General features: G+C 46.1%; 8 protein-coding genes across 8 annotated transcripts; 2 read left to right on the top strand and 6 right to left on the bottom strand.

Annotated features, from left to right (window-relative positions):
* Positions 1 to 4,728: 4,728 nt before the first annotated feature.
* On the bottom strand, positions 4,729 to 6,245 carry I206_102098 (uncharacterized protein; the record flags this gene model as incomplete). The annotated part of the gene is made up of 9 exons (XM_019158508.1): positions 4,729 to 4,963; positions 5,130 to 5,223; positions 5,336 to 5,465; positions 5,532 to 5,589; positions 5,648 to 5,720; positions 5,814 to 5,847; positions 5,917 to 5,955; positions 6,012 to 6,045; positions 6,166 to 6,245. The coding sequence occupies 9 exons, from the start codon at positions 6,243 to 6,245 to the stop codon at positions 4,729 to 4,731; spliced, it is 777 nt and encodes a 258-aa protein (XP_019008254.1).
* A 296-nt stretch (positions 6,246 to 6,541) lies between these two features.
* Positions 6,542 to 7,675, top strand: I206_102097 (uncharacterized protein; the record flags this gene model as incomplete). Its single annotated transcript, XM_019158509.2, has 6 exons — positions 6,542 to 6,751; positions 6,835 to 6,875; positions 6,928 to 6,997; positions 7,060 to 7,211; positions 7,272 to 7,353; positions 7,403 to 7,675. 6 exons carry the CDS (start codon positions 6,542 to 6,544, stop codon positions 7,673 to 7,675), a joined length of 828 nt encoding a protein of 275 aa, XP_019008255.2.
* A 195-nt stretch (positions 7,676 to 7,870) lies between these two features.
* Positions 7,871 to 11,338, bottom strand: I206_102096 (transitional endoplasmic reticulum ATPase; the record flags this gene model as incomplete). The annotated part of the gene is made up of 20 exons (XM_070202505.1): positions 7,871 to 7,930; positions 7,978 to 8,082; positions 8,134 to 8,149; positions 8,209 to 8,507; positions 8,565 to 8,617; positions 8,669 to 8,692; positions 8,740 to 8,770; positions 8,821 to 9,046; positions 9,106 to 9,442; positions 9,857 to 10,049; positions 10,104 to 10,208; positions 10,273 to 10,290; positions 10,351 to 10,427; positions 10,484 to 10,555; positions 10,613 to 10,726; positions 10,800 to 10,883; positions 10,935 to 10,951; positions 11,017 to 11,109; positions 11,176 to 11,225; positions 11,318 to 11,338. The coding sequence occupies 20 exons, from the start codon at positions 11,336 to 11,338 to the stop codon at positions 7,871 to 7,873; spliced, it is 1,995 nt and encodes a 664-aa protein (XP_070058606.1).
* A 701-nt stretch (positions 11,339 to 12,039) lies between these two features.
* I206_102095 (uncharacterized protein) lies at positions 12,040 to 14,049 on the bottom strand (the record flags this gene model as incomplete). Its single annotated transcript, XM_019158511.2, has 3 exons — positions 12,040 to 12,483; positions 12,542 to 13,495; positions 13,555 to 14,049. 3 exons carry the CDS (start codon positions 14,047 to 14,049, stop codon positions 12,040 to 12,042), a joined length of 1,893 nt encoding a protein of 630 aa, XP_019008257.2.
* Positions 14,050 to 14,903: 854 nt separating this feature from the next.
* Positions 14,904 to 17,313, bottom strand: I206_102094 (uncharacterized protein; the record flags this gene model as incomplete). Its single annotated transcript, XM_070202504.1, has 13 exons — positions 14,904 to 15,027; positions 15,091 to 15,200; positions 15,257 to 15,351; positions 15,404 to 15,659; positions 15,808 to 15,921; positions 16,055 to 16,285; positions 16,346 to 16,476; positions 16,531 to 16,569; positions 16,622 to 16,665; positions 16,721 to 16,868; positions 16,917 to 17,048; positions 17,108 to 17,161; positions 17,223 to 17,313. The coding sequence occupies 13 exons, from the start codon at positions 17,311 to 17,313 to the stop codon at positions 14,904 to 14,906; spliced, it is 1,569 nt and encodes a 522-aa protein (XP_070058605.1).
* Positions 17,314 to 17,839: 526 nt separating this feature from the next.
* Positions 17,840 to 19,599, bottom strand: I206_102093 (uncharacterized protein; the record flags this gene model as incomplete). Its single annotated transcript, XM_070202503.1, has 9 exons — positions 17,840 to 17,952; positions 18,017 to 18,306; positions 18,358 to 18,377; positions 18,498 to 18,559; positions 18,611 to 18,959; positions 19,009 to 19,041; positions 19,102 to 19,160; positions 19,213 to 19,319; positions 19,388 to 19,599. The coding sequence occupies 9 exons, from the start codon at positions 19,597 to 19,599 to the stop codon at positions 17,840 to 17,842; spliced, it is 1,245 nt and encodes a 414-aa protein (XP_070058604.1).
* A 323-nt stretch (positions 19,600 to 19,922) lies between these two features.
* On the top strand, positions 19,923 to 21,297 carry I206_102092 (uncharacterized protein; the record flags this gene model as incomplete). The annotated part of the gene is made up of 9 exons (XM_070202502.1): positions 19,923 to 19,959; positions 20,026 to 20,051; positions 20,093 to 20,170; positions 20,232 to 20,284; positions 20,361 to 20,375; positions 20,431 to 20,512; positions 20,684 to 20,760; positions 20,819 to 20,897; positions 20,953 to 21,297. 9 exons carry the CDS (start codon positions 19,923 to 19,925, stop codon positions 21,295 to 21,297), a joined length of 792 nt encoding a protein of 263 aa, XP_070058603.1.
* Positions 21,298 to 21,511: 214 nt separating this feature from the next.
* On the bottom strand, positions 21,512 to 22,686 carry I206_102091 (uncharacterized protein; the record flags this gene model as incomplete). The annotated part of the gene is made up of 5 exons (XM_019158515.1): positions 21,512 to 21,638; positions 21,693 to 21,922; positions 21,996 to 22,104; positions 22,210 to 22,481; positions 22,552 to 22,686. 5 exons carry the CDS (start codon positions 22,684 to 22,686, stop codon positions 21,512 to 21,514), a joined length of 873 nt encoding a protein of 290 aa, XP_019008261.1.
* Between the last annotated feature and the right edge of the window lie 276 nt (positions 22,687 to 22,962).

The following is a 22,962-nucleotide window of genomic DNA, read 5'->3' as shown; positions in this document are numbered from 1 at the left end:
GATAGTCCACAAATTTGACCTCATGAAGCTATAGTCAATGCTACCGTGAAGGTCTCCCAGACAGCAAGACGCGCTGAGTGCGAGCTGACAGATGTTTTCGGATCGGCAAAAGCAAAACCGGAGCCAAGATTGTGAGGAAAGATTTCCAGGGGCGCCACAACATAGGTTGATCGCACGCATAAGGGGGGGGCACCCACATAAAAGGCAGTAACGGATAGGTGATAGCGACATCTTCGCGGCAGAGATTGCATTAGTCTGTTGGATGGGCAGGCTACCGCCAGCACTGCTTCAGCTGAGTGATGCGCTTGTGAGATTCATGCTATGATGGGCGTCCAGAGGAATGACATGCGATGGTTGCAGCTGGTATACAGGGCGACAGAGATTGATTACAAAAGACGTCTTATTCACCTAGGTAGGTCAAGATTGTTTCATGATGCAAACTAAATGACTGAATCTCAAGAAGTGGTGGAATGGTAGAGTTGGATGATCGATTATTCGGACAACGCGATTTTTTCGAAGAATTTCAACTCTCTAACTTGCCATGACAAGACAGAAGAAGTCATCCTCTCCATGCATATGATGCATATAAATTTGAAACTTTGCATAGGGCTAGCTAGAAGCTAGTTGAACTACCTTGTACCTTTAAAGTATCAAGCCCATGTTCATACATGCTCTCAACCGCATTGTTAAACATTTCAATCTCAATTCCTTCCCATTCCTCCTGTATATGTTCCTATAACTGATCTTGACTTGTTGCCTTTGGTAACCTATCTCCAACTCAGTTTTTCAGTATGTTTCAGACGTTCTCAGCTGGATTCAGGTCAGAAGAAGCTGCTGGATGATTAGAGGTTGGTGAATTGTGTGATTTTTTAAGCTTTTGGATATGGAGCATGATGCCCTTGGATCCATCCTCAACTATCATCATATATTGTCCTTTTTCAGCTGAATTACGGATATGTTTATAGAAGTCAGATCTGTCAAATCAAATCATTGATGCGTGATAAAACAAGTAAAATGCAAGAGAAGTCCAATTGGATAAAAGATGGTTAACTGTACAGTGATACAAACGAGGCACATGTCCAATAGCGGCGTCATCCGCGAGGGCAATGTGGCAATAGATCACAATTTTGACACTCCCCCTTGATCTAATCACCTTTCAATACCAAGTAAAAGTCCAAGTCTTTCTAAGGTATCTGGAGGTAATGACTTTGTCAACAAATCTCCTTAAGTTCTTTTGGGATGGTACATGTGTAATTGAGATGGTGTTATCATTTACCTTCTCTCTGACAAAGTAATTTTGCATGGCAATATGTTCAGCCCTCTCATGACTTACAAGCAAGCGAGATGGCACCAAAAGTTGTAAAGTTGGAAGCAATCTTGACCAAGTTCAACTTGAAGGTCTTCAAGCAATGATCTTAACCAAATTGCTTGTCTTGCTGCATCAGCTGATGCCATGTATTCAGCTTCAGCTGTTTATAAAGCCACAGTTGGTTGTCTTCTAGATTTCCAAGCTACTACACCACCATAAACTTTGAATATGTAACCAGTTGTAGATCTTCTGGTGTCTACGTCTCCACCCCAATCTGCATCCACATATCCTAATGCAACTCTTTTACTTGAGTCTGAACAAGAAGTTAGAGTTAAATCTGAAGTACCTCTGATATATCTTAAACAATGTTTTGCAGCTTGCCAATGAGAAGTATTCCATTTGCTAATATATCTTGATAAGACACTTGCTGCATGAGATAAGTCTGGTCTTGAAATTGTGGAGACATATAAGATTGAACCAACTAATTGAGGATATGGAAGATGGCGTGCTTGTTCATGTTCATCATCTGTTGCAGGAATGGGTTTGAATGTTGGAGGAAGGGGATTCTTTGATGGATTACAGTGTGACATGTCAAATTTATCTAATAATGCTTCTAAGTAATGTTCTTGAGAGATGTGAAGCTTTTTTTCTTTTCTATCTCTATGTATATTGAAACCAAGGAAGTAATTTACAGGACCAGAGTCAGAACATTCAAATTTGTTGTGTAAGTCCGTCCTTCTTAAATTTATCTAAGGCTGATCTTGAATTACAGGCAATAAGTTGATCATCCACATGAACAGATAACATGAGTAACTCCCCCTCACGCCCTCTGACATATAAGCAAGAGTCAGCTCTAGTTGGTGTCAAACCTTGTGACTTGAGCCAAGTGTCTAATTCTTTTGTTGAAACATCTTGGTGATTGTTTAAGTCCATATAATGATTTTTTAAGTAACAAAACTTTATTTGCAGGAATGTCGCTTCCTTCAGGTGGCTCTAAGTAGATTGTTTCTTCTAACTCCCCCTTGAGAAAGGCTGCAATAATATCAACTTGATCACATTTTAAGTCCATGTGATTGACTAATGACAAAAATACTCTATATGAATCTTTACGAGCTACACCAGCATATAATGCATTATAGTCTAAACCAGCAATTTGAGCAAAACCTTTGGCAACCCATCTAGCTTTAAATTTTGATGGTTGACCAGTTTCCCCATCAATCTTTCTAGAGTAAACCCATTTTGCTCTAAGTGTACGCATTGTATCAGTTCTATTGACAACTTCCCATACTTTATATTTGCTCATCTTTTCTAACTCATCTTTCATGGCTAAGTTCCATTGTTGCTGATCACCAGATGATAAAGCTTCCTTATACGTTTGAGGAACTAAAGTTGACATGGCTGCCATGGCAATAGCATAATTACCCCAAGTATCAGCATCATCTGTGATAGCTAATGGATCTATTGATTCTTGAGTGGTGTCAACTTGATCATCTGTGACATTTTCTTGACTTGTGTCAATTAAATCAATAGGATCAGGTGAATTTGAGCGATTTTGAGTTTCAACTCTTGATAATAATCTAAGTAGTTGGCGAGGAGAGTTTGGAAGTTGTTGTTGAATTGGATTTGACACCTTTGGCACATTCGACACCTCATTTATTTCTGGCAATAATGACAATTCTGGTGAATGTGTTGATGATTTTTCAATTGTTTGACATCAAAAAAAGTGACCGCTCTCAACACTATATCTTCCTTGTTGTGTACCACATCTCTTGTAATTTTTGATTTCTCATCTTGGATATCAAATATTCTATAGTCACAAGTACTATGCTCATTGGCATAACCGATGAATTTACCTTCTTTATATCTGGGTTCTAATTTGTTTGTATTTTGATGATCTCTAAAGAAGATTTTCTCACCACAACTTCTAAGTCTGTCAAACTTGAGCTTCTTGCCAAAGCATCTCTCAAATGGAATAGCTTTATCTCTCCCAGTTGGAGCACAATTTCTACAAAATGCTGTATAAAATGGCAGCTTCAGCCCAAAATGATGGTGGAAGATTCGTTTCTGCCAATAAAGTTCTGACACCATTGAGTATTGTTAAATGAACTCGTTCTACTCTTTCATTATGAGCATGAGCACCAGGGGCAGCTGTTGTATGTATGATTTCTTTGTCTAAGAAGTATTTCTTGGCTAAGTTTGACATAAACTCTCCCCATGGATCAGATCTTATTTGTTTAACTTTGAATTGCTCTAATTGATTCTCTGCCATTGCTATGTAGTTTTTAAGTCCTAAAAACGCTTCTGATTTTGATTTAAGTAGTGTCAAATGAATTCTTCTAGTGTAATCATCATAAACAGCGAGAAAGTATTGATTTCCATGTCTAGAAGGTGTTCTAGCTGGTTGCCAAAGGTCAATATGGATTAACTCAAGTGGTTTAGTTGCTCTAGTAGAATTTTTCAGCTTGTTGCTTGGTGGGAAGTTGTCCAGTCGTGCCCTTGACACAGTGTTCATATCGGAATGGAATTCAGCTCATCAGGTGAAATATTTATAAGTTTGTCTCTGCCTAGATTTCCATTTCTTGCTGACTTTATGACATCTCTAACTTTTAAATGACCTAGTCTAGTGTGCCACGTATTTAGAGACTCAGTGGAGGTATGAAAAGTGGCATTGATGAGTTGACTTGCCTTGAGATTATCAAGACCATGTTTGAAAGGTGCAGTAGCAAGAATTTGGTTTGTTTTGGTGTTTTTGAGCGATTCACTGCAACAGGCATGGGCGAGATCGAACGAGAAAAAGATTGTGTTCATCGGTAGAGGTCTACCTCGCAGCAATGCAGAATGTAGAGCTTGAAGCCCGAAAAAGTGATAACAGCAACACCAATGTTCAAGCTCATATGTCAAAATGAGCAAGTAAGAATCAGGGTGCTGAACAACAGGGCCACAAAGCGCCTGAATGTCTGGCGACTATGTTCTGATAGATCGAAATATGTTGGGCAGGGCATCTGTGCATTCGGCGCTGGCAGGACTTGGGTTTGGAACTGCAGTGTCACACAAACCCCTAGCTCCAGTCTTCGCCTGCTCGCCATTGCGCGGGACGCCTAAAACGATAGGAAAGATGAGGACACACCAGTGCAAGGAGTTCATCCAGACTGCCGAAGCTCAACGAGGCCTGGTTGAGGGATATTGGGGATAAGGAGACGTGCAGATCAGCCTTGGACGGTTATATTGGCAAATTTATAGAATCCTTTGGACAATCGCTCCAGCTCTTACTCAGAATACAAACCGCAGGAAACACAGGGGACAAGTATGATCAATCTTTTATCCGATAGTGTTGCATGCGTTGCATGGTCGTCCCAAGGGACTTTGGTACCGGGTCACGATGAGAAAAGATACAGCGCTCTAGCGAAGACGAGGTCCAATTACAGACTGGTTCCTCCTAATCGCTGACCGCCACCCCATCGATGACGGACTGCAGCGACTGGATCGGTGGCTGCGGTAGCAGTGCTTCTTGCTTCCGGAGTGAATGATTTGTAACCGGTGCGCTGAGCAGGCGGCTGTCCAAACAGACGGCAAAACCAGATCGGCGGAGCGAGAGGATTTGGCCGACGAAGGTGAGTCGGGGCGAATGTGGGAAGGTATGTCGCGATGAACCACCTGCATGGACAAGCAACATGTAAGCGAACACAAGAAGAAAGAATCAAGTCGCGACATGAGACGGATCAGAATGCCGTCAGTGTATCGAGTACCAGGCAGCTCGCGACGGACGGTGCTTGCGCAGTTATGATTAATGGCAGGGGGAAATATCGACAATGCAGCTTACCATAAATGACCAGACAGCAAACCTAGGACTCCACCCAATGCCTTCATTGGACCACCGGTGAGAAGATCTAGCACTATGAGAGCCGGGGGATAAACTGCGTGTCGAAACATCAGAGTGATCAGCGATAAAGCTCGAAATGGAAGCCGAAGGCGACCTTGGTCATAGGAATGACGGTATGGCGTTGAAAGGCAGTCAGTCAGACTTACGGCTCGTTGGTATGGTAAGAAGCCCAAAAATCGAAACTTTCAATGTGGGATTTGCTCGGCACCATACGTAAGTCTGAGCATGTAGCAAGGGACGAAAGAGGAATGGCAGGCCGACTAAGCTGTTGAAGATCTGATTGATGACCATAGGAATTATCAGTGCAGGAATCATAGCGAGCCGACGAAACCATATACTTACAGTGATGAACAAGCCCAACATGATGTGAAGCCACGCGTATTCGGCCGTGTTATTTCGACTACCATTAAGACAGCAAATTAGGGTAAACATGTTAACATTCATTTCATCGGACTTACTACACGTCCCGCTCCATGGCAGAAGAATTGCGATAGATTAGGAAAAAGTCGTATAACAGCGGGAAACCTGAACCTGTTTACGATCAAATGGATCAGCATCGAATCAGCTTGTATGGTCAAGTTGTTCTAGCCATCTGCGAACAGAACCGATATCTGGATCACACACCTCCAAAGAAGAACGACGTTATAGGTCGCCATATCTATGTGAATGACCATGTTGTCAGTCATGTATCGCACCCGAGTGAGGAAGGAGATGTTGTCATCCTCACCTCGAAACGTCCAATGACTTTCGGCCAGACCAGAGCAACCTAGCGGGTCGGTGGTCAGCGTATGACACGACATCGATATACAATTACCAGCGTACCATGGCGGGTGATACTATTCCCAGGAGACATGGGCTAGAGGCGAGTCACATCATCTCTCAGTATCATTACGCTAAGCTTATGAGATAGCCGACAAGCAAAAAGCTGCCTTTTGCTCATTCCTGTGGCGTAAGTAGACAATGTGCCATCACTCACAATGTGACTACAGCAGTCGCAATCAATAATGATCTGGTCACTGGCGGAACCGCGTTAAACACGGAAGCGAAATCAGCCATAATGCGGGAGGGCCTCGAAGATGTGATACTACAGCTGGTGATCGATGCAGAGGATAGGATTGAGATGATCAATATAATGATGAAATCAACGAAGGATGTAAGAATCAGCGTCATATGCTTCTGAGGGTGAGCGTTGTCACTTTAAGCTATATCACGTGACCTAAGCATCCCCCCTAGTACAACCATTGACGATCGTGCCGAAGTCGAATCCTTCATACTATACAACACATATATCGGCACAGTAGCTGTCCATTGACGCTGCTGACTTGTGTTCAAGTCACTAGCCTTGGGAAAATATGATCGACGTGGAACGCCCGTCAGAATACGAACGTTTGGATAGTGAGGAGAGCGAGATTCCTCACGAGTTCCGCCATTTGCGTAATCTCAGATCGCCTTTCGCTTGCCGCGCTCCGTCAGAAGGCTGGGAAGCTATGGATGGAGATGATGTGACAAGATCACCTGTGGAATACACGCTGATATTTCCCGTTGATCTCAAGCAAAGTCAAGTGAGGTGATGTTCAGTTTACGCGCACAAGGCAGTCATTGCATTTATACGCCTTCAGATGAAACCTAACGGTTTTCGTGACAGGTGCTATTGGGTCTCAAACGGCGGGGCATGGGATACAATCTGTAAGGTTTGTTCACCTGGATCATCGTGAGAGCTGACTCACACAGAAGCCAGATATAATGGTTTTGGTGGGAAAGTGGAGAAAGGAGAAACCGTCTGGGAAGGTGCGATCCGCGAGCTTCAGGTAGGTTTAGAGCCCGGAATTCTGGCTGTCGTGATAGACTGAAATTGTCTTGTTGATCTCAGGAAGAAACTGGGCTCATCGCCAATGACGATGATTTTTATTACAAAGGTTGTCTGTACAGCTCGCGACCTCTTTCACCACCACCCTCGACCGAGACCTGTATCATCAAAATACATTTTTTCGCATGCGTAGCTTGGAGAGGTCAAGCTGTCACGTAAGCAAATGCGTCTGGCTCGAAATTCAATAACTATGTTTGATTGACAGTTGGTCATAGAACCGAAGAAATGATACCTGAATGGTTCCCTTTGCCTTCACTTGATTCACCGGAACTGCATCGTATTCCTGTAGATCAAATGGTAAGTACCCTTCTGACGAACCCTAGTCGCTGTACTTCCTACTAAGTAGCTTCGCCAGTGGCCCGAGGCTTCTTTCTATCTCTTGCCGATACTTGACTCCATTCTGCACAACAAACGATCGGATATATTTTTGTCCCGCATCAATTATCGGTTCATTCGCGAGTTAGATGTTCCCAATAACCTGCCAGCTATCGAGGGGAACACGATTCGGAAGTCGAGGCCGAGTCAGCACAATGACGATCTGGCAGAAAGGCTGTGTAGTTGGTGGATGTCTCTGTCGCCAATGTCTCTGTCGCCGTTTGCCGACAGCCGCATGTTGTGATTATTGCTGTCGAAGCGGAGTAGCAGGATAGAGGTCTGCAAGGAATATAGTATCGAAATGCATATTTATATCACGCTCTACAATTCTTATTTTTATTGAGACCACATTTGCTCTTCTGCCATTACTTCTATGCATACAAGCTGAAATTGATGACATCAGTAAACACCTTTGTTATATTGAGTTAATCAAGGTCGCTCACTCGTCATCGTCGGCTTCGTTCTGGAAACTAGCTCCACCTTCTTGGGCTTGCCCACTCTCAGGGAACTGACTGTCAGCGCTACCCAATATAGGCTTTTACTCACCTTGAAGTTGTTACCAAACGACCTTGATTGCTGAAGAGTGGTACTGAACATCTCATATCGTCGGATGTCAGCGTCAGAGACGGATCGTCGAGCGAATCGCATGGCCTAAAAGGGAATTAGTATGTCTCCAATTGGGCACCACGGCATTTCGCTTACCTCTTCGAAGTGATCACTGAGAGCATTCTTTCAGATCAGCAATTGCCACCGCCCATGGTATGGATTGACACTTACACAGTGATAGCAGGGACCTCGTCTTCGTCATTATCGGCATCCATCAAGTCAACATCACCACCCTCGGCTTCAGCCTTATCCCTTCTTTCCCGCTCCTTTCTAACGTCAACCTCAATACTAGCTCGGATCGCAAGCTTAGCAGCACGTTGACAAATTTCCGTAAGATCCGCACCGGAGAACCCGGCAGTGCTCTTGGCAAGGAAGTTGAGATCGACTCCAGGGTCGATAGGAGACTTTCGTAGGGTGGCTTTGAGGATAGACAATCGGGAAGTTTCGTCCGGCAGAGGGATGTAAATAAGCTGTAAAGATGTCATCAGAAACAATGCCGTTGTCTACCCAATGGGAGAACGACGTACTTGATCGAGTCGCCCAGGTCTCAGGAGAGCAGAATCGATCTGATCCGGTCGGTCTGTTGACAAGCATCAGTTTTCAGTTCGCTGTACTGCAAAACCGAACTCACTGGTTGCTCCGATGATGAACACGTCTGCTAGATTGTCAGCTTTATTTTCATCGACAGCCGACAGCACTCACTCTTTTTGGCATTCATACCATCCATCTCGGTCTGAGAAAGGGAGTCAGCTCACGCTACATCACGCTTGAAAATTGACTTACCAAAATCTGGTTCAACACCCGGTCACTTGCCCCACCACCGTCGCCACCGGACCCACCTCTCGATTTAGCGATGGAGTCCAACTCATCAAAGAACATGACACATGGCGCAGCAGCTCGAGCTTTGTCGAAAACATCTCGCACATTCGCCTCAGATTCTCCGAACCACATAGTGAGAAGCTCAGGACCCTTGATAGAGATGAAGTTGGCTTGGCATTCATTGGCAATTCTGTAAGTCAATCAGGATCAGCGATTGAAAGACAAAACATTTCGCAATTAAACACTCACGCCTTAGCCAAAAGGGTTTTACCGGTACCAGGGGGACCGTAGAAAAGGACACCTTTGGATGGAGACATACCATACTTGAGGAATTTTTCGGGGTGCTCCACAGGATATTGAACGGTCTCTTGCAATTCTCGCTTGACTTTGTCCAAACCTCCAATGTCGTCCCAAGTAGTGGTAGGGATCTCAACGACAGTCTCTCTAAGTGCAGATGGGTTGTTGACACCAAGAGCGAATCGGAAGTTCTCCATTGTGACACCGAGAGAGTCAAGAACCTCGGCATCGATGGTTTCTTCATCGAGATCTATCAAGTCCATCTTCTCTCTGATCTGTTGCATAGCTGCTTCGGAACAGAGAGATGCCATATCAGCCCCAACATAACCGTGAGTATCGGCAGCAATTTGTTCGAGATCGACATCATCGGCGAGTTTCATGTTCTTGGTGTGGATTCTAAGAATTTCAAGTCGACCAGTGGGGTCGGGGATACCGATATCAACCTCTCGATCGAATCGTCCAAATCGACGAAGGGCAGGATCAATAGAGTTCGGTCGGTTGGTAGCAGCCATCACAACAACGTTGGATCGAGCTTTGAGTCCATCCATAAGGGTAAGAAGTTGCGAAACGACTCGTCTTTCTACTTCACCTTGAGCCTTTTCTCGTTTAGGAGCAATTGAATCGATCTCATCGATGAAGATGATGGAAGGACTGTTCTTCTCGGCTTCCTCAAAAGCTTTTCTAAGGTTGGATTCGGATTCACCAGCCATCTTGGACATGATCTCGGGACCGTTTATAAGGAAGAAGAAAGCACCGGTCTCGTTGGCAACAGCACGGGCCATGAGAGTCTTCCCGGTACCAGGGGGACCGAACATAAGGATACCTCTAGGAGGTTTAATACCGATGGCTTTGAATAGTTGTGGGTGTCGCAAAGGAAGCTCGACAAGTTCTCGGATCTGAGGATATAAGTTAGTACAATATGCAAAAAAATTTGGCCGCTTGACACCTACTTGAGCAAGTTGTTTCCTGCAGCCACCAAGATCGTCGTATCCTACATCATTGAGGTTTGCTTCCTCAGCTTCCCGGTCAATTGGGTCACCTTCAGTGTGGATAACCTGAAACAATGCGGAGTATGAGCTGACGAGAATAAAATTTGCGAGGTAAGACGGTAAAACATACGGTGTCAGAAGCGACAATCTAGCATGCGTAATGAGTCAGCTCAGATCCAACCTTCGCACGTTCTTCGACTGAACTCACGCAGTAAGGCGATGGATCAACTTCCACGACCTTGAAATCTACAGTTCTCATACCACCTCGAACTTGGAAAACGTCACCTAAGGGGAGTTCAGATGATCAGCAGAAGGTTGTAGATTTAAACTGACGGACGTACCTTTTCGGACGGGTCGGTAAGCTTCAAGGAAATATGGCCGAAGGTATACGTCAAAGAGGTTACCGGAGAGACCTAACAGATGGCACACTTAAGTATACATTCGGTAAAATCCTCGTCGGGGCGACATACCTTCTATCGAGTCGGCGAAGGGAAGCACGTGTATTCTTTTACCATATTTGATGTCATTGGCAGGAGAGACGTGAACAAGATCGGCAAGCTTGACCGCGCAATTGCCTCGAGCGACTATATGTGCGAGAAAATCAATGAGTTTTGCCACCGATGTCTAGTTACCTCTACATAAGGACGAAGGGCTCACCTTTATTCATAGCAATCTTGCCCTCTTCGATGTCATCTTGACTCAAACATATAAGAACGGTATCTCTTCTTCGCTTTCCTCGGACTGAACGACGTGTCAGCGCAGCTTATCAAAATAAGGTCTAAGTATTCTCACCGATGATGGTATCTCCACTACGAAGAGAACGTGAATTAGCGTCTTGTAAGTTGGCTCAGCTCATTGTGAACGGATTACCTACCGGAAGAGTCCAAGTGTCTCCATGGTATTAGGATGAAGTATGGCCACACTGTTGTCTTCTTGAGGACTCTCGTCGACCATAAGTCTGTTTGGACTACAAGAATCGCAATGAATCAGCTTGAATATGAGGTAGTGGCAAGCACGCTAGATCCGGACTCACGATCGCTTTTGCCTCAAGATGGCGGTAGCGGTGGAGTCATCGGTGACAGCCTATCAGTCAGTGGTGATGAGCATACGGGGCAACAGTCATAGTGTTTATGATCGAAGTGGTAGAAGAAGATGACAGAGGTATACCAGCTTACTTTAGAGGGATCGTCAGCCATGTTGTGTGATAAGGCGGGAGGCGCTAATTGTTATAAGTTGAAATTAAGATCGGTGAAAATGACCTCCTGGGGAACGATCTAAGAGGTACTAGTAATGATAAAGGTGAAAGTAGAGTTAATGAATTGGATGAATAGATAATAAGGTGAATGGTAGGTGGGATGATGGTGGTATCGCGTAGAATCAAGAGTAACACGATGACGATTACGAAGCCAAGCTTAAATGACACCCCCAGTATATCACAAATCATCCCTTAATCGAGTATACCACTTACACCGACCATTATATGATTGAAACCTAGATTCCTGCGAGCAACTCAACATATGTGGTGGTCATGTACATGTACGCATGCTCCAGAGGTAGCTTGATAGACGTGGATCGGAGACTATGCATACTGCATGGATCTGGAAGGGAACGTAACGTCACTAGCAGTATTCCTGACCGATCTCAAGAGGTGGCAGAATCAGTCCTTCCTACGAGTTGGTACTCGAATGAGCAGGTAGTCCGGTAGTCACACGACCTGAGCTTCGCTGTCGAAGGCAGTACGCACATATTGTAAAGAGCTTGATACCATGCTGCAAATGATCAATCTCCACAATACAGTTCAATGCATAAGACTATGAACTACAATATGGAAAAGGGGGTTTTATAAGGACAGGAGACAAGGGCTTGCAGCCGACGTTGGCGAGATCAATGGACCGCTCTAGCTGGATGGGATAGTACCAGAGATTGAGGTGACAACGCTCAAGAGGGATGGTCCACCACACATCTCAGCAAGGTTACCGGAACAAGCCATGAAAGCAGCTGAGCTATCTTGCAAAGCACCTCCCCCATTGGAGAACGAGTTTCCACAGTAACACTCGGAGGAATATTCAGTACCTGAGATTGTGTAACCTAAAGCAGCACAACCGTTTGCACATGATTCAATAGTATTAGAGGGGTCGCTCCAAAGGGTGTAGGTGAGTGCTCGACCGGTGGTTCCTTCGGCAACAACGCCATATGTAGTCCATCCAGTAGGAAGGTTGATGGTGGCGGGTTGAAGATCTGGGTTGATGAAGATGTTAAGAGCATTGGGTCCACCACAGATCTCGGTGGAATCACCGGCACATGGCATAACACATTGGCCAGAGACGAGAGCATTAGCAATCTAGGTCGAGATATCAGCAGATTCCCGTCAGAACTGAGGGGTGGAACCAAAAACTTACATCGTCTTGCGTTCCGCAATAACACTCGTCACCATACTCGACTCCTGCGACAGCATAGCCGTAGTTTCCGCACAACGATGTGCATTGTTCGATGGTCATGTTCGAGCTTGAGGTTTGGACTTTGGCAAGTAGACGTCCCGAGACTTCCTGAACACACCCACCAGCAGTGAAACCATTGTAGGAGACTGAGCTAGTAGCAGATGGAGAAGCGGAGCCTGTGGCAGTGGCAGACCCAGATCCAGTTCCCGGACCTGCTGTAGCGGTCCCAGCATCAGCTGACGAGCTGGCTGAAGCGCTGGCTGAAGCAGCACTGTCAGCAACTGAAGAGGAAGAGGCGGGGCTTGCGACGGCAGAAGCGGCGGAAGAAACGGCGGGGCTTGCGACGGAAGAAGCGGCGGGGCTTGCAACCGAAGATACTGAGGAGGACGCAGGGGAAGCCATTGGGGAAACCGATGAGCTGACGACGGCGGAGGAAACGACCGAGGCAATTGAAGGTGAAGCGGAGGAAACCACTGGCGCGACTGAGACTGAAGCTGATGAGGCAGCAGGGGCAGATGAAGCAGCTGTGCTAGCACTGGCTGAAGCGGAGGAAACCACTGGCGCGACTGAGGCTGCAGCTGATGAGGCAGCAGGGGCAGATGAAGCAGCTGTGCTAGCACTGGCTGAAGAGGAGACCACGGCGGCCGAGGAGGCAACAGAGGACTTGCTTGCAGAAGCGCTAGCGGAGGCAACGGAGCTGACGACAGAGGTGGCTGAAGACTTGGAAGCAGCGGCGGAAGCTGAGCTAAGAGGGGCGGAGCTGGCTGCTTTGGAGGTGGAAGCGGAAGCAGCAGCTGTGGTGGTGACCTTAGCAGTGCTAGTAGCTTGAGAAGCAGTAGCAGTCCAAGGGTTGGAGCACCCATGTTGGTAAACACTGGTAGCTTTAGCACCGGATGCGGTTGTCTTTTGACCGAACTGTAAGGCACCCAATCAGCATTTGCACGCCCGTTCCTCGTCTGTACGTCTGAACTTACCTTGCTGACTAAAGATGAAACTTGGTTCCAGTCCATGTTAGGAGGAGGATGAAGCCCGTAAGTGTCGAGGTACCAGGCTTTGACGTAGTCAACAGAGAACCCGCCCCAGGAGTAACCAGTCCAGGTAGTCCAGTCGAAATCCTTGCAGGAAGACCAAGAGGCGGTAGAGGTGGCGGCCGCAGTGGTAATGACAGTAGTGGGAGCCTTGGAAGCGGAGACTGATGAAGCGACTGAAGCTTTGGCTGAAGAGGCAGTGACCGAAGAAGCAATCGAAGCTTTGGCTGAAGAGGAAGCAACAACAGATGTGGAGGTCTTGACAGCTGAAGATACAGCAGCAGAAGAAGTCACAGCGTTCGAGCTACCACAAGAAGTACCGATGAGTCCAAGAAGACACCATCTTTTGTCAAGATTCTCTTGGTTTTGAACGACAGGCGCAGCAGAGGCACCTTGAGCAGCCATGAAGGCGATAACGGGAATGAGGGCTTCAACTCGCATTGTAGATAGTAGAGATTGGTCGGGTAGAAGAAGTAAAAGGGGGAGGTCGGAGAGAGAGGGTTGGGCGGTGAGAGCTGGGAGTTTGAGGGTTTGTAGGATGAGCGTTGGTTATGTGCGCTGGGGACTCGAAATTGAGGATGAAAAAAAGAAAAGTCATTTCGAATTTTGCGCGAAGCACCGATATATATATAGAATTCCGAGTATCGACTACACTAACATGTTCTTTGGTACACTTTTCCCACTTCGGCGATTGCTTTTTGCAGGGCGATCTCATAGACGCCAAAATGTCTCAAAGCAATCAACCTGGATTCTTTTCAATAGTCGGTTTATTCGCATGCTAGGTTACGATTGAGCTGAATGCGTCTCAGTGACCCTAAAGTAAATGATGATCACCTCAAGCCACCAATTTGACTTTGAGCCGGATGCACCGTGTGCGACGTACGTGGACCCTTTGAAAAGGATAGTCACGCAAAGGGAATGAGACACGGGTGACTACGGTGCTACTAACCGTAAATTATGACTACTACAAGTGAGACAAATCGTGGCGAAAGAACACTCGGCGACGCCCAGTTACTACATTCGGCCGTAATTGACTGCTTCAACAGCAATAATTACGGCATTGCCTTCCGGTTTCCCTAAGCCATTCCGATCGGGATTATTGTAGAAAATTTGTCGTCGAGTCCGTCCTTACTCGTCCAAACGGTCGCTATTTGAGTTATCAAGCGTCCACACTTTTCAAGCAGGAATATCCTTTGACGAGACGAGACCCAGTGCCTGCTAACTGACTCACTGCCTTCATTTAGCGCAGACCCGTGTCATACGCAATACATGCTTATTGTCCCTACTACAGTGTCTCAGATAGGTACAGATACAGACCTATTCATCTTCCTGTCAAAACGCTTATCTACAGAATCACCATGCGGAGACGCTAGATCAGCCCAAGGGTAGATTCTACGAGCTTTCGGTCTAACATCCGCGCTAAAAGCAGATGAACGGTTAGTTGCAGCAATCTATGATGTGACAATCTTACACACAACCTACATAACTTCTTCTTCATCGACTGGAGCAGACCAAAACCCCCCGGACAACTGGAGCATGGTTTTTCGAAAACGGGTTCTGAAGATGATAAACAGGAAACAAGCTGCCGAAATCTAATCGTGAAGCCCTAACTCAGTCCAGGAACATGAGCAGCCGGAAGTTCACGCACCATTGAATAGATCAATTGACCAATCAATTGTAAAATCCAAAATAATATTTGGCTACCCGATTGGCCTAAGGCAGTGACCGAGAATGTCGACGGCCCTAAAAGCAGGAGATCAATCTTTGTGATCTACGACAGAAAAACGTGACTCACCCGAAAAGAGAGACAGGGAACCAAACGGATTCCACTGAGCTGAAAGTTTGAACCGTTTTTCAACAAGGTCCAACGAACGACTCAAAGAGTTCTCCAGACGGTCTTGTTTGTTGATGAGTAGTTCGGCCTGGCCGGCTGCCCTATACATGTTTTCGGTGATTTCCGCTTGTACCCAGCTGAGGTTGTAAGACATATCCATAGTTGCGGCCAGAGCTTGGCGTAGCTGCATGAAACCCTTATCCAGAACCTCTAGCTCCTGATAAAGTCACTCACTCAGCATGGCTCTGGTTGAGACGAAGACGACACGCACTTGGTTGGCTGAATTCGTCCATTGCTGCATGCTGCCCCACAGCTCTTGTAATGAAGACTGACAATCAGCGATGCACATGTCTGCGTTCACTTACAATCTGTTCGGTGGTGAATGAGAAGATCGCTTCAAAGTGATGCTCCGCCCGATGACCCCAGTCCGACATAGCCAAGTCGAGTTGGTTTGCACGACCTTTGACAGCTACTTCGTACTACTTGTGATATCAGTCTATCGAACGATGCAATGTAAAGATTGGTACATTAAATACGTACATTTTTCAGGATTTCAGCTAGATTGGCGGAAAACTGGCAAATTAGTCAAAATCCACCTCCAGTATCACTCACGTCCGATTTCCAAGCGTCTCGTAAATCAAAGGTAATAGCCTCGAAGCGAGAATCGGCTTCGAAGAGCCGATCCTTCATATCCGCCTCAATTCGCTCCCACACCGCCGCTCTCTCAACCTCAAGCTTCTTAAGTGTAGATTGGAGGTCTTCACGCACTTCAACCGAAACTTCGAGATCATCTTTGATCTTTTGTTGAGCCTTCAACACAAAATCGGACATTTGTTTCGTGGTCTTTCTCCACAGGTACATCAGCAATGTGGACTTGATACCGATTTCACGATCATGGCTCACCGCGGCTTGGTCTTGGAGATGTTTCTGCCAGTCCTGGTCGCGTAATAGCTGGGCGCGTTCTCTCTCCTTCATCAATCGCAGAAGCTCGGTTTGTTCTTTGGTGGCATCCAAGTACTGTTTATAAGCGAGATCTGCAAAACGTGACAATTTCAGTTATCAGTAAGTCAGATCTAGACAACACGTACCCGATTTTCGACGTGACTCGAGAAAATGACACAGTTGAGCTGGTCAGGATGTCAGCAATCATCGGGTGTATCTGAGAGGATAGTCACTTGCTCGAATCACTCAAGTAGATATTGTAGGCGCTCCATTCTTGAGGACTGCGATGCAAAGCTCTAAAATGCTGTCAGCATTGTTGGCTGGAGTAAGACTTACCCTAAGCACAGAGTTTGCTGATCTTGATGCATTGACGGATCGAGTTCTCGACCTTTGCGTTCTGCAGAAGTTGGTTGCCAGTGCTCGCATTCAATAGGGATTTGCTGCACTGCGGACTGCATGGAGCACAGGGTGAATGAGATGGCAACTTTGTGAGGGCTATGAGCTTCTGGTTCTTTCTTACGAAGCGACCTACCTCCTCTTTTTTCCAGTTCCGATAGACCAGGACCTTTGTCGGAATTTGAGAGATTACATGAACGGCGCAGAGTTGCAGCTATGTTGGCGTGACATTCGGAACGAGTGAGAGATTGGGTCAAGGTGGTGACAGCTTAGTCCGGAAAGTGATCAGCCCAAGTGACGAAAATCTACAGTACCATACTGGCTTACCATTGTCATCGTTCCCACTCATGCCCAACCCCTGATCGTGCTCGATGACGGTGACTAAGGGGGACAAAAGAGAGATTTAGCGAGCTTGTCAAAAAGCTGGAGCAGAGTACTGTACCTTTATCCAAACAGCCGACCGTCTCAGCTCCTCGTACAGCGATTGAGAATGATGAGACTAAACTGAGAACTAAGAGGGTAGCTGGATGCATGATTGATGTTGTTGATGAATGTAAGTGAGATAGGGGATGGAAGCAGTGAAGGAAGATATCAGTCGCGAGTTATATGAGCTTATGAGGAGTGGTCGCAAGAGGTGGAGGTGATGTAATGTTCCTTGATTTTAATGATCGCAATAAGACATCCGCGTGTCATTCGCGTGTTTTACTCGTAGCTGGAATGAGTTACTCAAGATTACTTTTAAAGATACTCAGTAGGCTATTTCAGCTCACTTTGTTTAAATCTACCAAACTTGCTTAATGTATTTATACCATCTTCCATTATGGTGTGACGAGTCATATCCTTTGTTTAGTCATAGTCCACAATTTACTCTCTCAACAGAGCCCCATGTCTTCCCACCAAATAGGACTTCCTTTATCAACAATACATTCGGTCGATGCATCTTCGTCAGCTACGGTGAGCCAAATACATTTACAACAAAGGGTGGTAATGATACAATGTGGTTTTATTCTCGAGAATGCGGGTGATGAGTGAACGTGATTACTCCTTTCTCTAAATAATCTATGTTTGGAGATCCTTTGGCCAATCCTTCTTCTTTAGCCATTCTCCATTGGGACCAAACCTAGGATTATTTTCATAATGTATTCCATCCCCGAGAGGTTTGCCTATTGGCACTGATCCCGTGATACCAACCGTCAGCTGCAGTCCTATCTCAACTATCACAATGACCTGACTTACATATCCAGCCAAGCCGCGACTTGCCCATTTCTTGCTCCCACATCTCCAATTTAGTTCCAAAGACCCATCTTGCGTCCACAGGAGTGTTGCCCCATTCCTCTTTCCACTTCTTCTGCACTTTCCGCCTCTCATTATTGTGGAAAAAGTATCCGTATTCTTGTTGTAGGATCCTACTCTCGGCTTCATGTTGATCACGACTAGCGAAGGATTCTACTGTGGTCCTGCCCGTCACGATGAGGTGGACATGGGAAAGGCACATCGCAAAGGTGAAAAGGCCAAATAAAGCAGACCTGAGCCACCCATCAGCTCGCTATCACTTGTGTGCGGTTCACAGGACATACAGGATGATTATAGCTACCACCTGACCGTCTGTTCCCGATGATCTGGTAGAGCTGACAACCAGGAAGACGAAAGTGTATATGCAGAAGATAGCGCCCCAGAAAGTGAAGATGATGAAGAACTATAGCTCAGCTCGGCATACGATAGCAGGACCCACTTTATGATTCGCGAACCCAACACATTGTCCTATCCAAAGGCAGTGATCTGAAACGCGAATCAGCTCATCTCGTCGTGTTTTTGATAGCATGCACTCACGATCGAATTGTAAAATACATACTCCACAATGTCGACAATGATGGGTCCGAGGCGGTTTAGTTATCTCACAGTATTGACACCAGCGGACCGGGGGCGGCAGAGGCGGTAAGGGTCTATCTATTGTTCTCCAATCTTTCACTTTACTCCCTTTGAGCGGTGCTTCCGTACCAGAGTCCGATGATACTCGATGTGTTGTGAGAGTTTCGTGAATGAGATTACCGATAGGGGCGAACTCGGAAGGATCCCGCTCTTCAGCTGCAAAGGTGGTGGGTACGGACGGTATTGGAGGGGGCGACAAATTATCCAATCGATAATCTGATGGCCCAGGCGGAGTACTTTTAGGTACATGCTACAGTAGAATAGTCAGCTAAGCATCGATGTGATTCCGAATAACTCACCTGTGGAGCCATCCCCGGCCCAGTGATGACCATCTATACAGAAGTCAGAATCAGCATATCATCCCTCTATGAAGGAGCTGGGAATGAGCACACCTTGAGATAAGTCCAAATCATGAGAAGCCAGACTATGACAAAGCCTACGAGGGCTCCAACTGCATCATAACGTCAGTCGGTAGATCTCATTTGAGGAAGTTACTGACTTACCACCAACAGAAAGACCTAATCCAGACGTAGACTGTTGACGTATCATGGGTGTACACATCTTTCCTACAACAACGTAGAAAGACCAGCAAGCCAAAGCTGCAACGATTCTGCATTTTAATTGTGCTGTGAGCTATGCATATACATGAGGGAGATGTAAACTGTACAGGTAACCTACAGGATAGCCCACTTCCTGCTGACCCAGAAGTCAGGCTTGGAAGGCGTACTTCGCTTTCGCCGTTGTTGTTTTGCTTGCCGCTCTTTCCCAGCAGAAGGTTCAGATTGTTTGACATAAGCCCGATCATTTGAGGCAGACGGACCGTCGAAACTGTCAACAGGAGCATGATCACCGTTTATCTCGTCCACGCGGTGAGGACAATTGTCTTGCATGTCCAGGTTGGGGTTAGTGCATACGGAAGGGGAACGCTGAGGGCACCAGAGATTAGTTGCTGTATAGGAAGAAATGTTTCAAAGCGGGACATAAAAGCAATAAATTGACAACAAATAAAACGTCATAGTAAGTTGAGAGTGTTCATCACGATGACGGGATCAAATGCAAAGTCAATCTTACCCTGAATTATCATTATTTCATTATTTGTTTTTATTCTCTCACATTCCCCCCCGTCCCCCTCTTTCAACTTCATTCCTCTTGTTTCTTCACTTCTACATTCTCACTCCTCTCCAATATCTCCAATATCCACAAATATCTCACCATGTCACGAAGAGTTTATCTAGGTCGTCTTCCCCTTGGCGAGTAGTAGCTGTTTTCTAAGCGTGTCGATCGCCCAGGCTAATCTTGCTTCTTCTCCTCACCAGATGCGCAGAAAGCCGATATCGAAGATGTAGGTCTATACACGTATAGTGCTCTGTTGACAATTTGCAGCATTTCAGAGGCTATGGTCGTATCTTGGATCTCAAGCTCATGGGCAACTTTGGTTTTGCTGAATTCGAATCATCAAGAGTAAGTGCAATAACGTCTGCTCGTGTCAACATTTCGAAAGAAAGCTGACGTGATCTCTCAGGATGCTGAAGACGTGATCAAAGATTTCAACAACAGACCATTCATGGGCGAGAAGTGAGTCACTTGGAATTCAAGCAAAAGCTGAACGGATCAGTTTGGTTGTACAGGAGCCTCGGGAGTCTCGAAAAAGGGATACATACGAAGCGTGGGTTCAGTTTTGTTTCTGCTAGCTGGGTGTAAATCGTTAACCCCATTCACAGTCGTCCCCCTAGAAATTCTGGACCTCCTCGAAAAGGTGTCCGAATCGCTGTAATTGGTATTCCCGGTTCTACCAGCTGGCAGGTGCGGTGATTTTTCAATCTGGTCTTACACTATCCTCCTACTCTCCTATTGGCTTTTGGTGTTCCCCATCTGGCTCGCGGTGTCAAAGGCGGCGGATTTGATCTTCTATCCCTCTTTTGCTGGTCTCTCGGTCAATGGTAACCTCGGTCCACTCCTAACGCTCTGCTTCAGGATCTGAAAGATTACGGTCGACTTGGTGGTAACAACATCATCTATGCTGACGTAGATAGATATAACCCTGGTCAAGGGTAAGTCCATTGACCACGAAAGGGCTAAGGGTCTCTTTTGCTGATAATTATCATCCAGTATCATCGAATACCCTACTCTCGAAGAAGCTGAGGAAGCTGTCAAACGTCTTGCTGGCGTAGACATCAATGGCTCGCCTGTCACCCTTGAGATTGTAAGTCTCGTCGGGTTTGAGCATGAACTGACATATTTAGAACCCTGCTGGAGCCGATGATGCTAGACGAGGAGATAGCGACCGCCGACCCCCTCCTCGGGATTTCGATGATCGACGATCGTACAATCGAGGTGGATACGATGATAGAAGAGCGCCTCGTGATTACGACAGACGAGATGATCGAAGAGACGATCGAAGGAATGACCGTGATTATGGCCGACGAGACGATCGGGGTGATCGAGGTTACGACCGAAGGGATACTAGAAGGGATGACAGAAGGGATGGGGGAGACAGCTACGCTCCTCGAGACAGATCTCCTCGCAGAGATAACGATGCTCCTAGAAGAGAGTATGACGAACGAGCCCCTCTACCCGATCGAGAATAGTGAGTGAGAGTGAGAGTAAGATTATCAAACGTACTTACTGACGGCTTCATGCTATACTCGTAGATACATACCAAAATGTGAGATCTCTTGCAACCGTAAAATTGTCTATGAATAGTAGTGAAAATGATGATTGCGCTTCGTCTGATGGATACATGGATGCTACAATAAGCCTAGCTACTACAAATTCTGATATAGAATTGAACCCCAATCAGTCCTACTCATATTTGGCCCAGATTTTCTCCCAGGCGACCCTTCCACCGGTCTCGATGACATCACCATGACAAGGAATGATACGGTCCCACTTCGCAGCAAGAATTGGCTGCAATTCTTTCTTGAGCAGACTGCGATTTTGGATTGTCAGTACTGGGGCAGCTTGCGAGTGCTCGGAGACTCACACTTTGTCCTTTGAGATTGCATTCGCCATGAGGTCATGCACGATCCCACCTGGGCTCATGGATTTGCCTCCTCCGAGCCATTTGAAGAGTGTAGGTACACCTCCTACTCGCGAAAACTGCTCGGTAGGAGGGAGGTTGAAAAGCAAATCTGCTTGGATGAAAGTTCCGGAAGGATGGTGGATAGCAGTAAGCTCGTGGTTGACGTGAGCCGAAACCTGGTGTAATGACACCTGTACCGAAGAAACTCAGTAAATTAGCTTCATATTCTGTTACAATCTTGGCAGCATCGTATGCGGTACATACTTCAGGTTCAAAGCCATATTTCTTGGACTCCCCGTCATCCTTTTGACCAAAGATTCCGGCCCAAGAGATGTTGGGCTTCTTCTCTTTGCATCTTTCCACACCGATTGCTCTGTTCAAAGGCAGATTAGCATTCCTCTTAGCATCTCTCCTCCCATAGCGGCTGTGGTCATCTATTGAGATTCTAACCCGTTCAAGTTTGACGTTAACAACTCACTGAGCGGCTGGGTAGTGTTCGACATATTCTTCGATGAACATAGTATGTTCTCCATCGGGAGTGACAAGCCATTTGACGTCACCTAAAGCCTTGAGAACTTCCTTGGTGGCAGCAGTCAAGGGAGTTGATGCATATACTAAGACTTGAGACCCTGCAGAGTCAGAAGTTTGAGGAGCTGGCTGTATACCTGTCTCAGTGACGGTCGGCTTAGAAGGGCGGGCTATACGAATTGCAGTACTTCTTCCACCGATGGGCACAACCCCGCCTCTTGTCTAAATACAGATTGCCGAGTCAGTAACGAACAGCGTTTGTATATGATTTATTTGTGGAAAGACCACATACGAAGGGCAGAGAGAAAGTCACAATATCTTGAGTGACTTCTCTGATCACCAGCTCCTTATCTCTAGAGTCTGTTGATGAGTTGACTAATGAAGTATACCCGCCAAAGGCAGCGGCAGCTGAAGGTGAAGTTGACATAGCGCGGAAAGTTGTTACTTTTATTTGATTTGCGATGAATCGCGAGCGGATTCTTGGTAATAAGAAGAGAATGATGGGCAGTGAGCGATGATCAAGTGTTTTTCTTTTCAGCAAATCTCAAACTAAAGAAGAGGCGAATGAAGAAAGAAGGATAAGGAATAAAGAATAAAGAATTGGGATCGAATATATGAGTAACGACGTCATACTAGTACTAAGCATCTTACGTCAGCAATCATATCAATGTAATATTAATCATGAGGACCAAATCATCCCAAG

The sequence above is a fragment of the Kwoniella pini genome, chromosome 2 (assembly GCF_000512605.2).
Source record: "Kwoniella pini CBS 10737 chromosome 2, complete sequence".
Taxonomy (NCBI): domain Eukaryota; kingdom Fungi; phylum Basidiomycota; class Tremellomycetes; order Tremellales; family Cryptococcaceae; genus Kwoniella; species Kwoniella pini.
The sequence above is the reverse complement of the archived record's forward strand: the minus strand, read 5'-3'. Positions and strand labels throughout refer to the sequence as shown.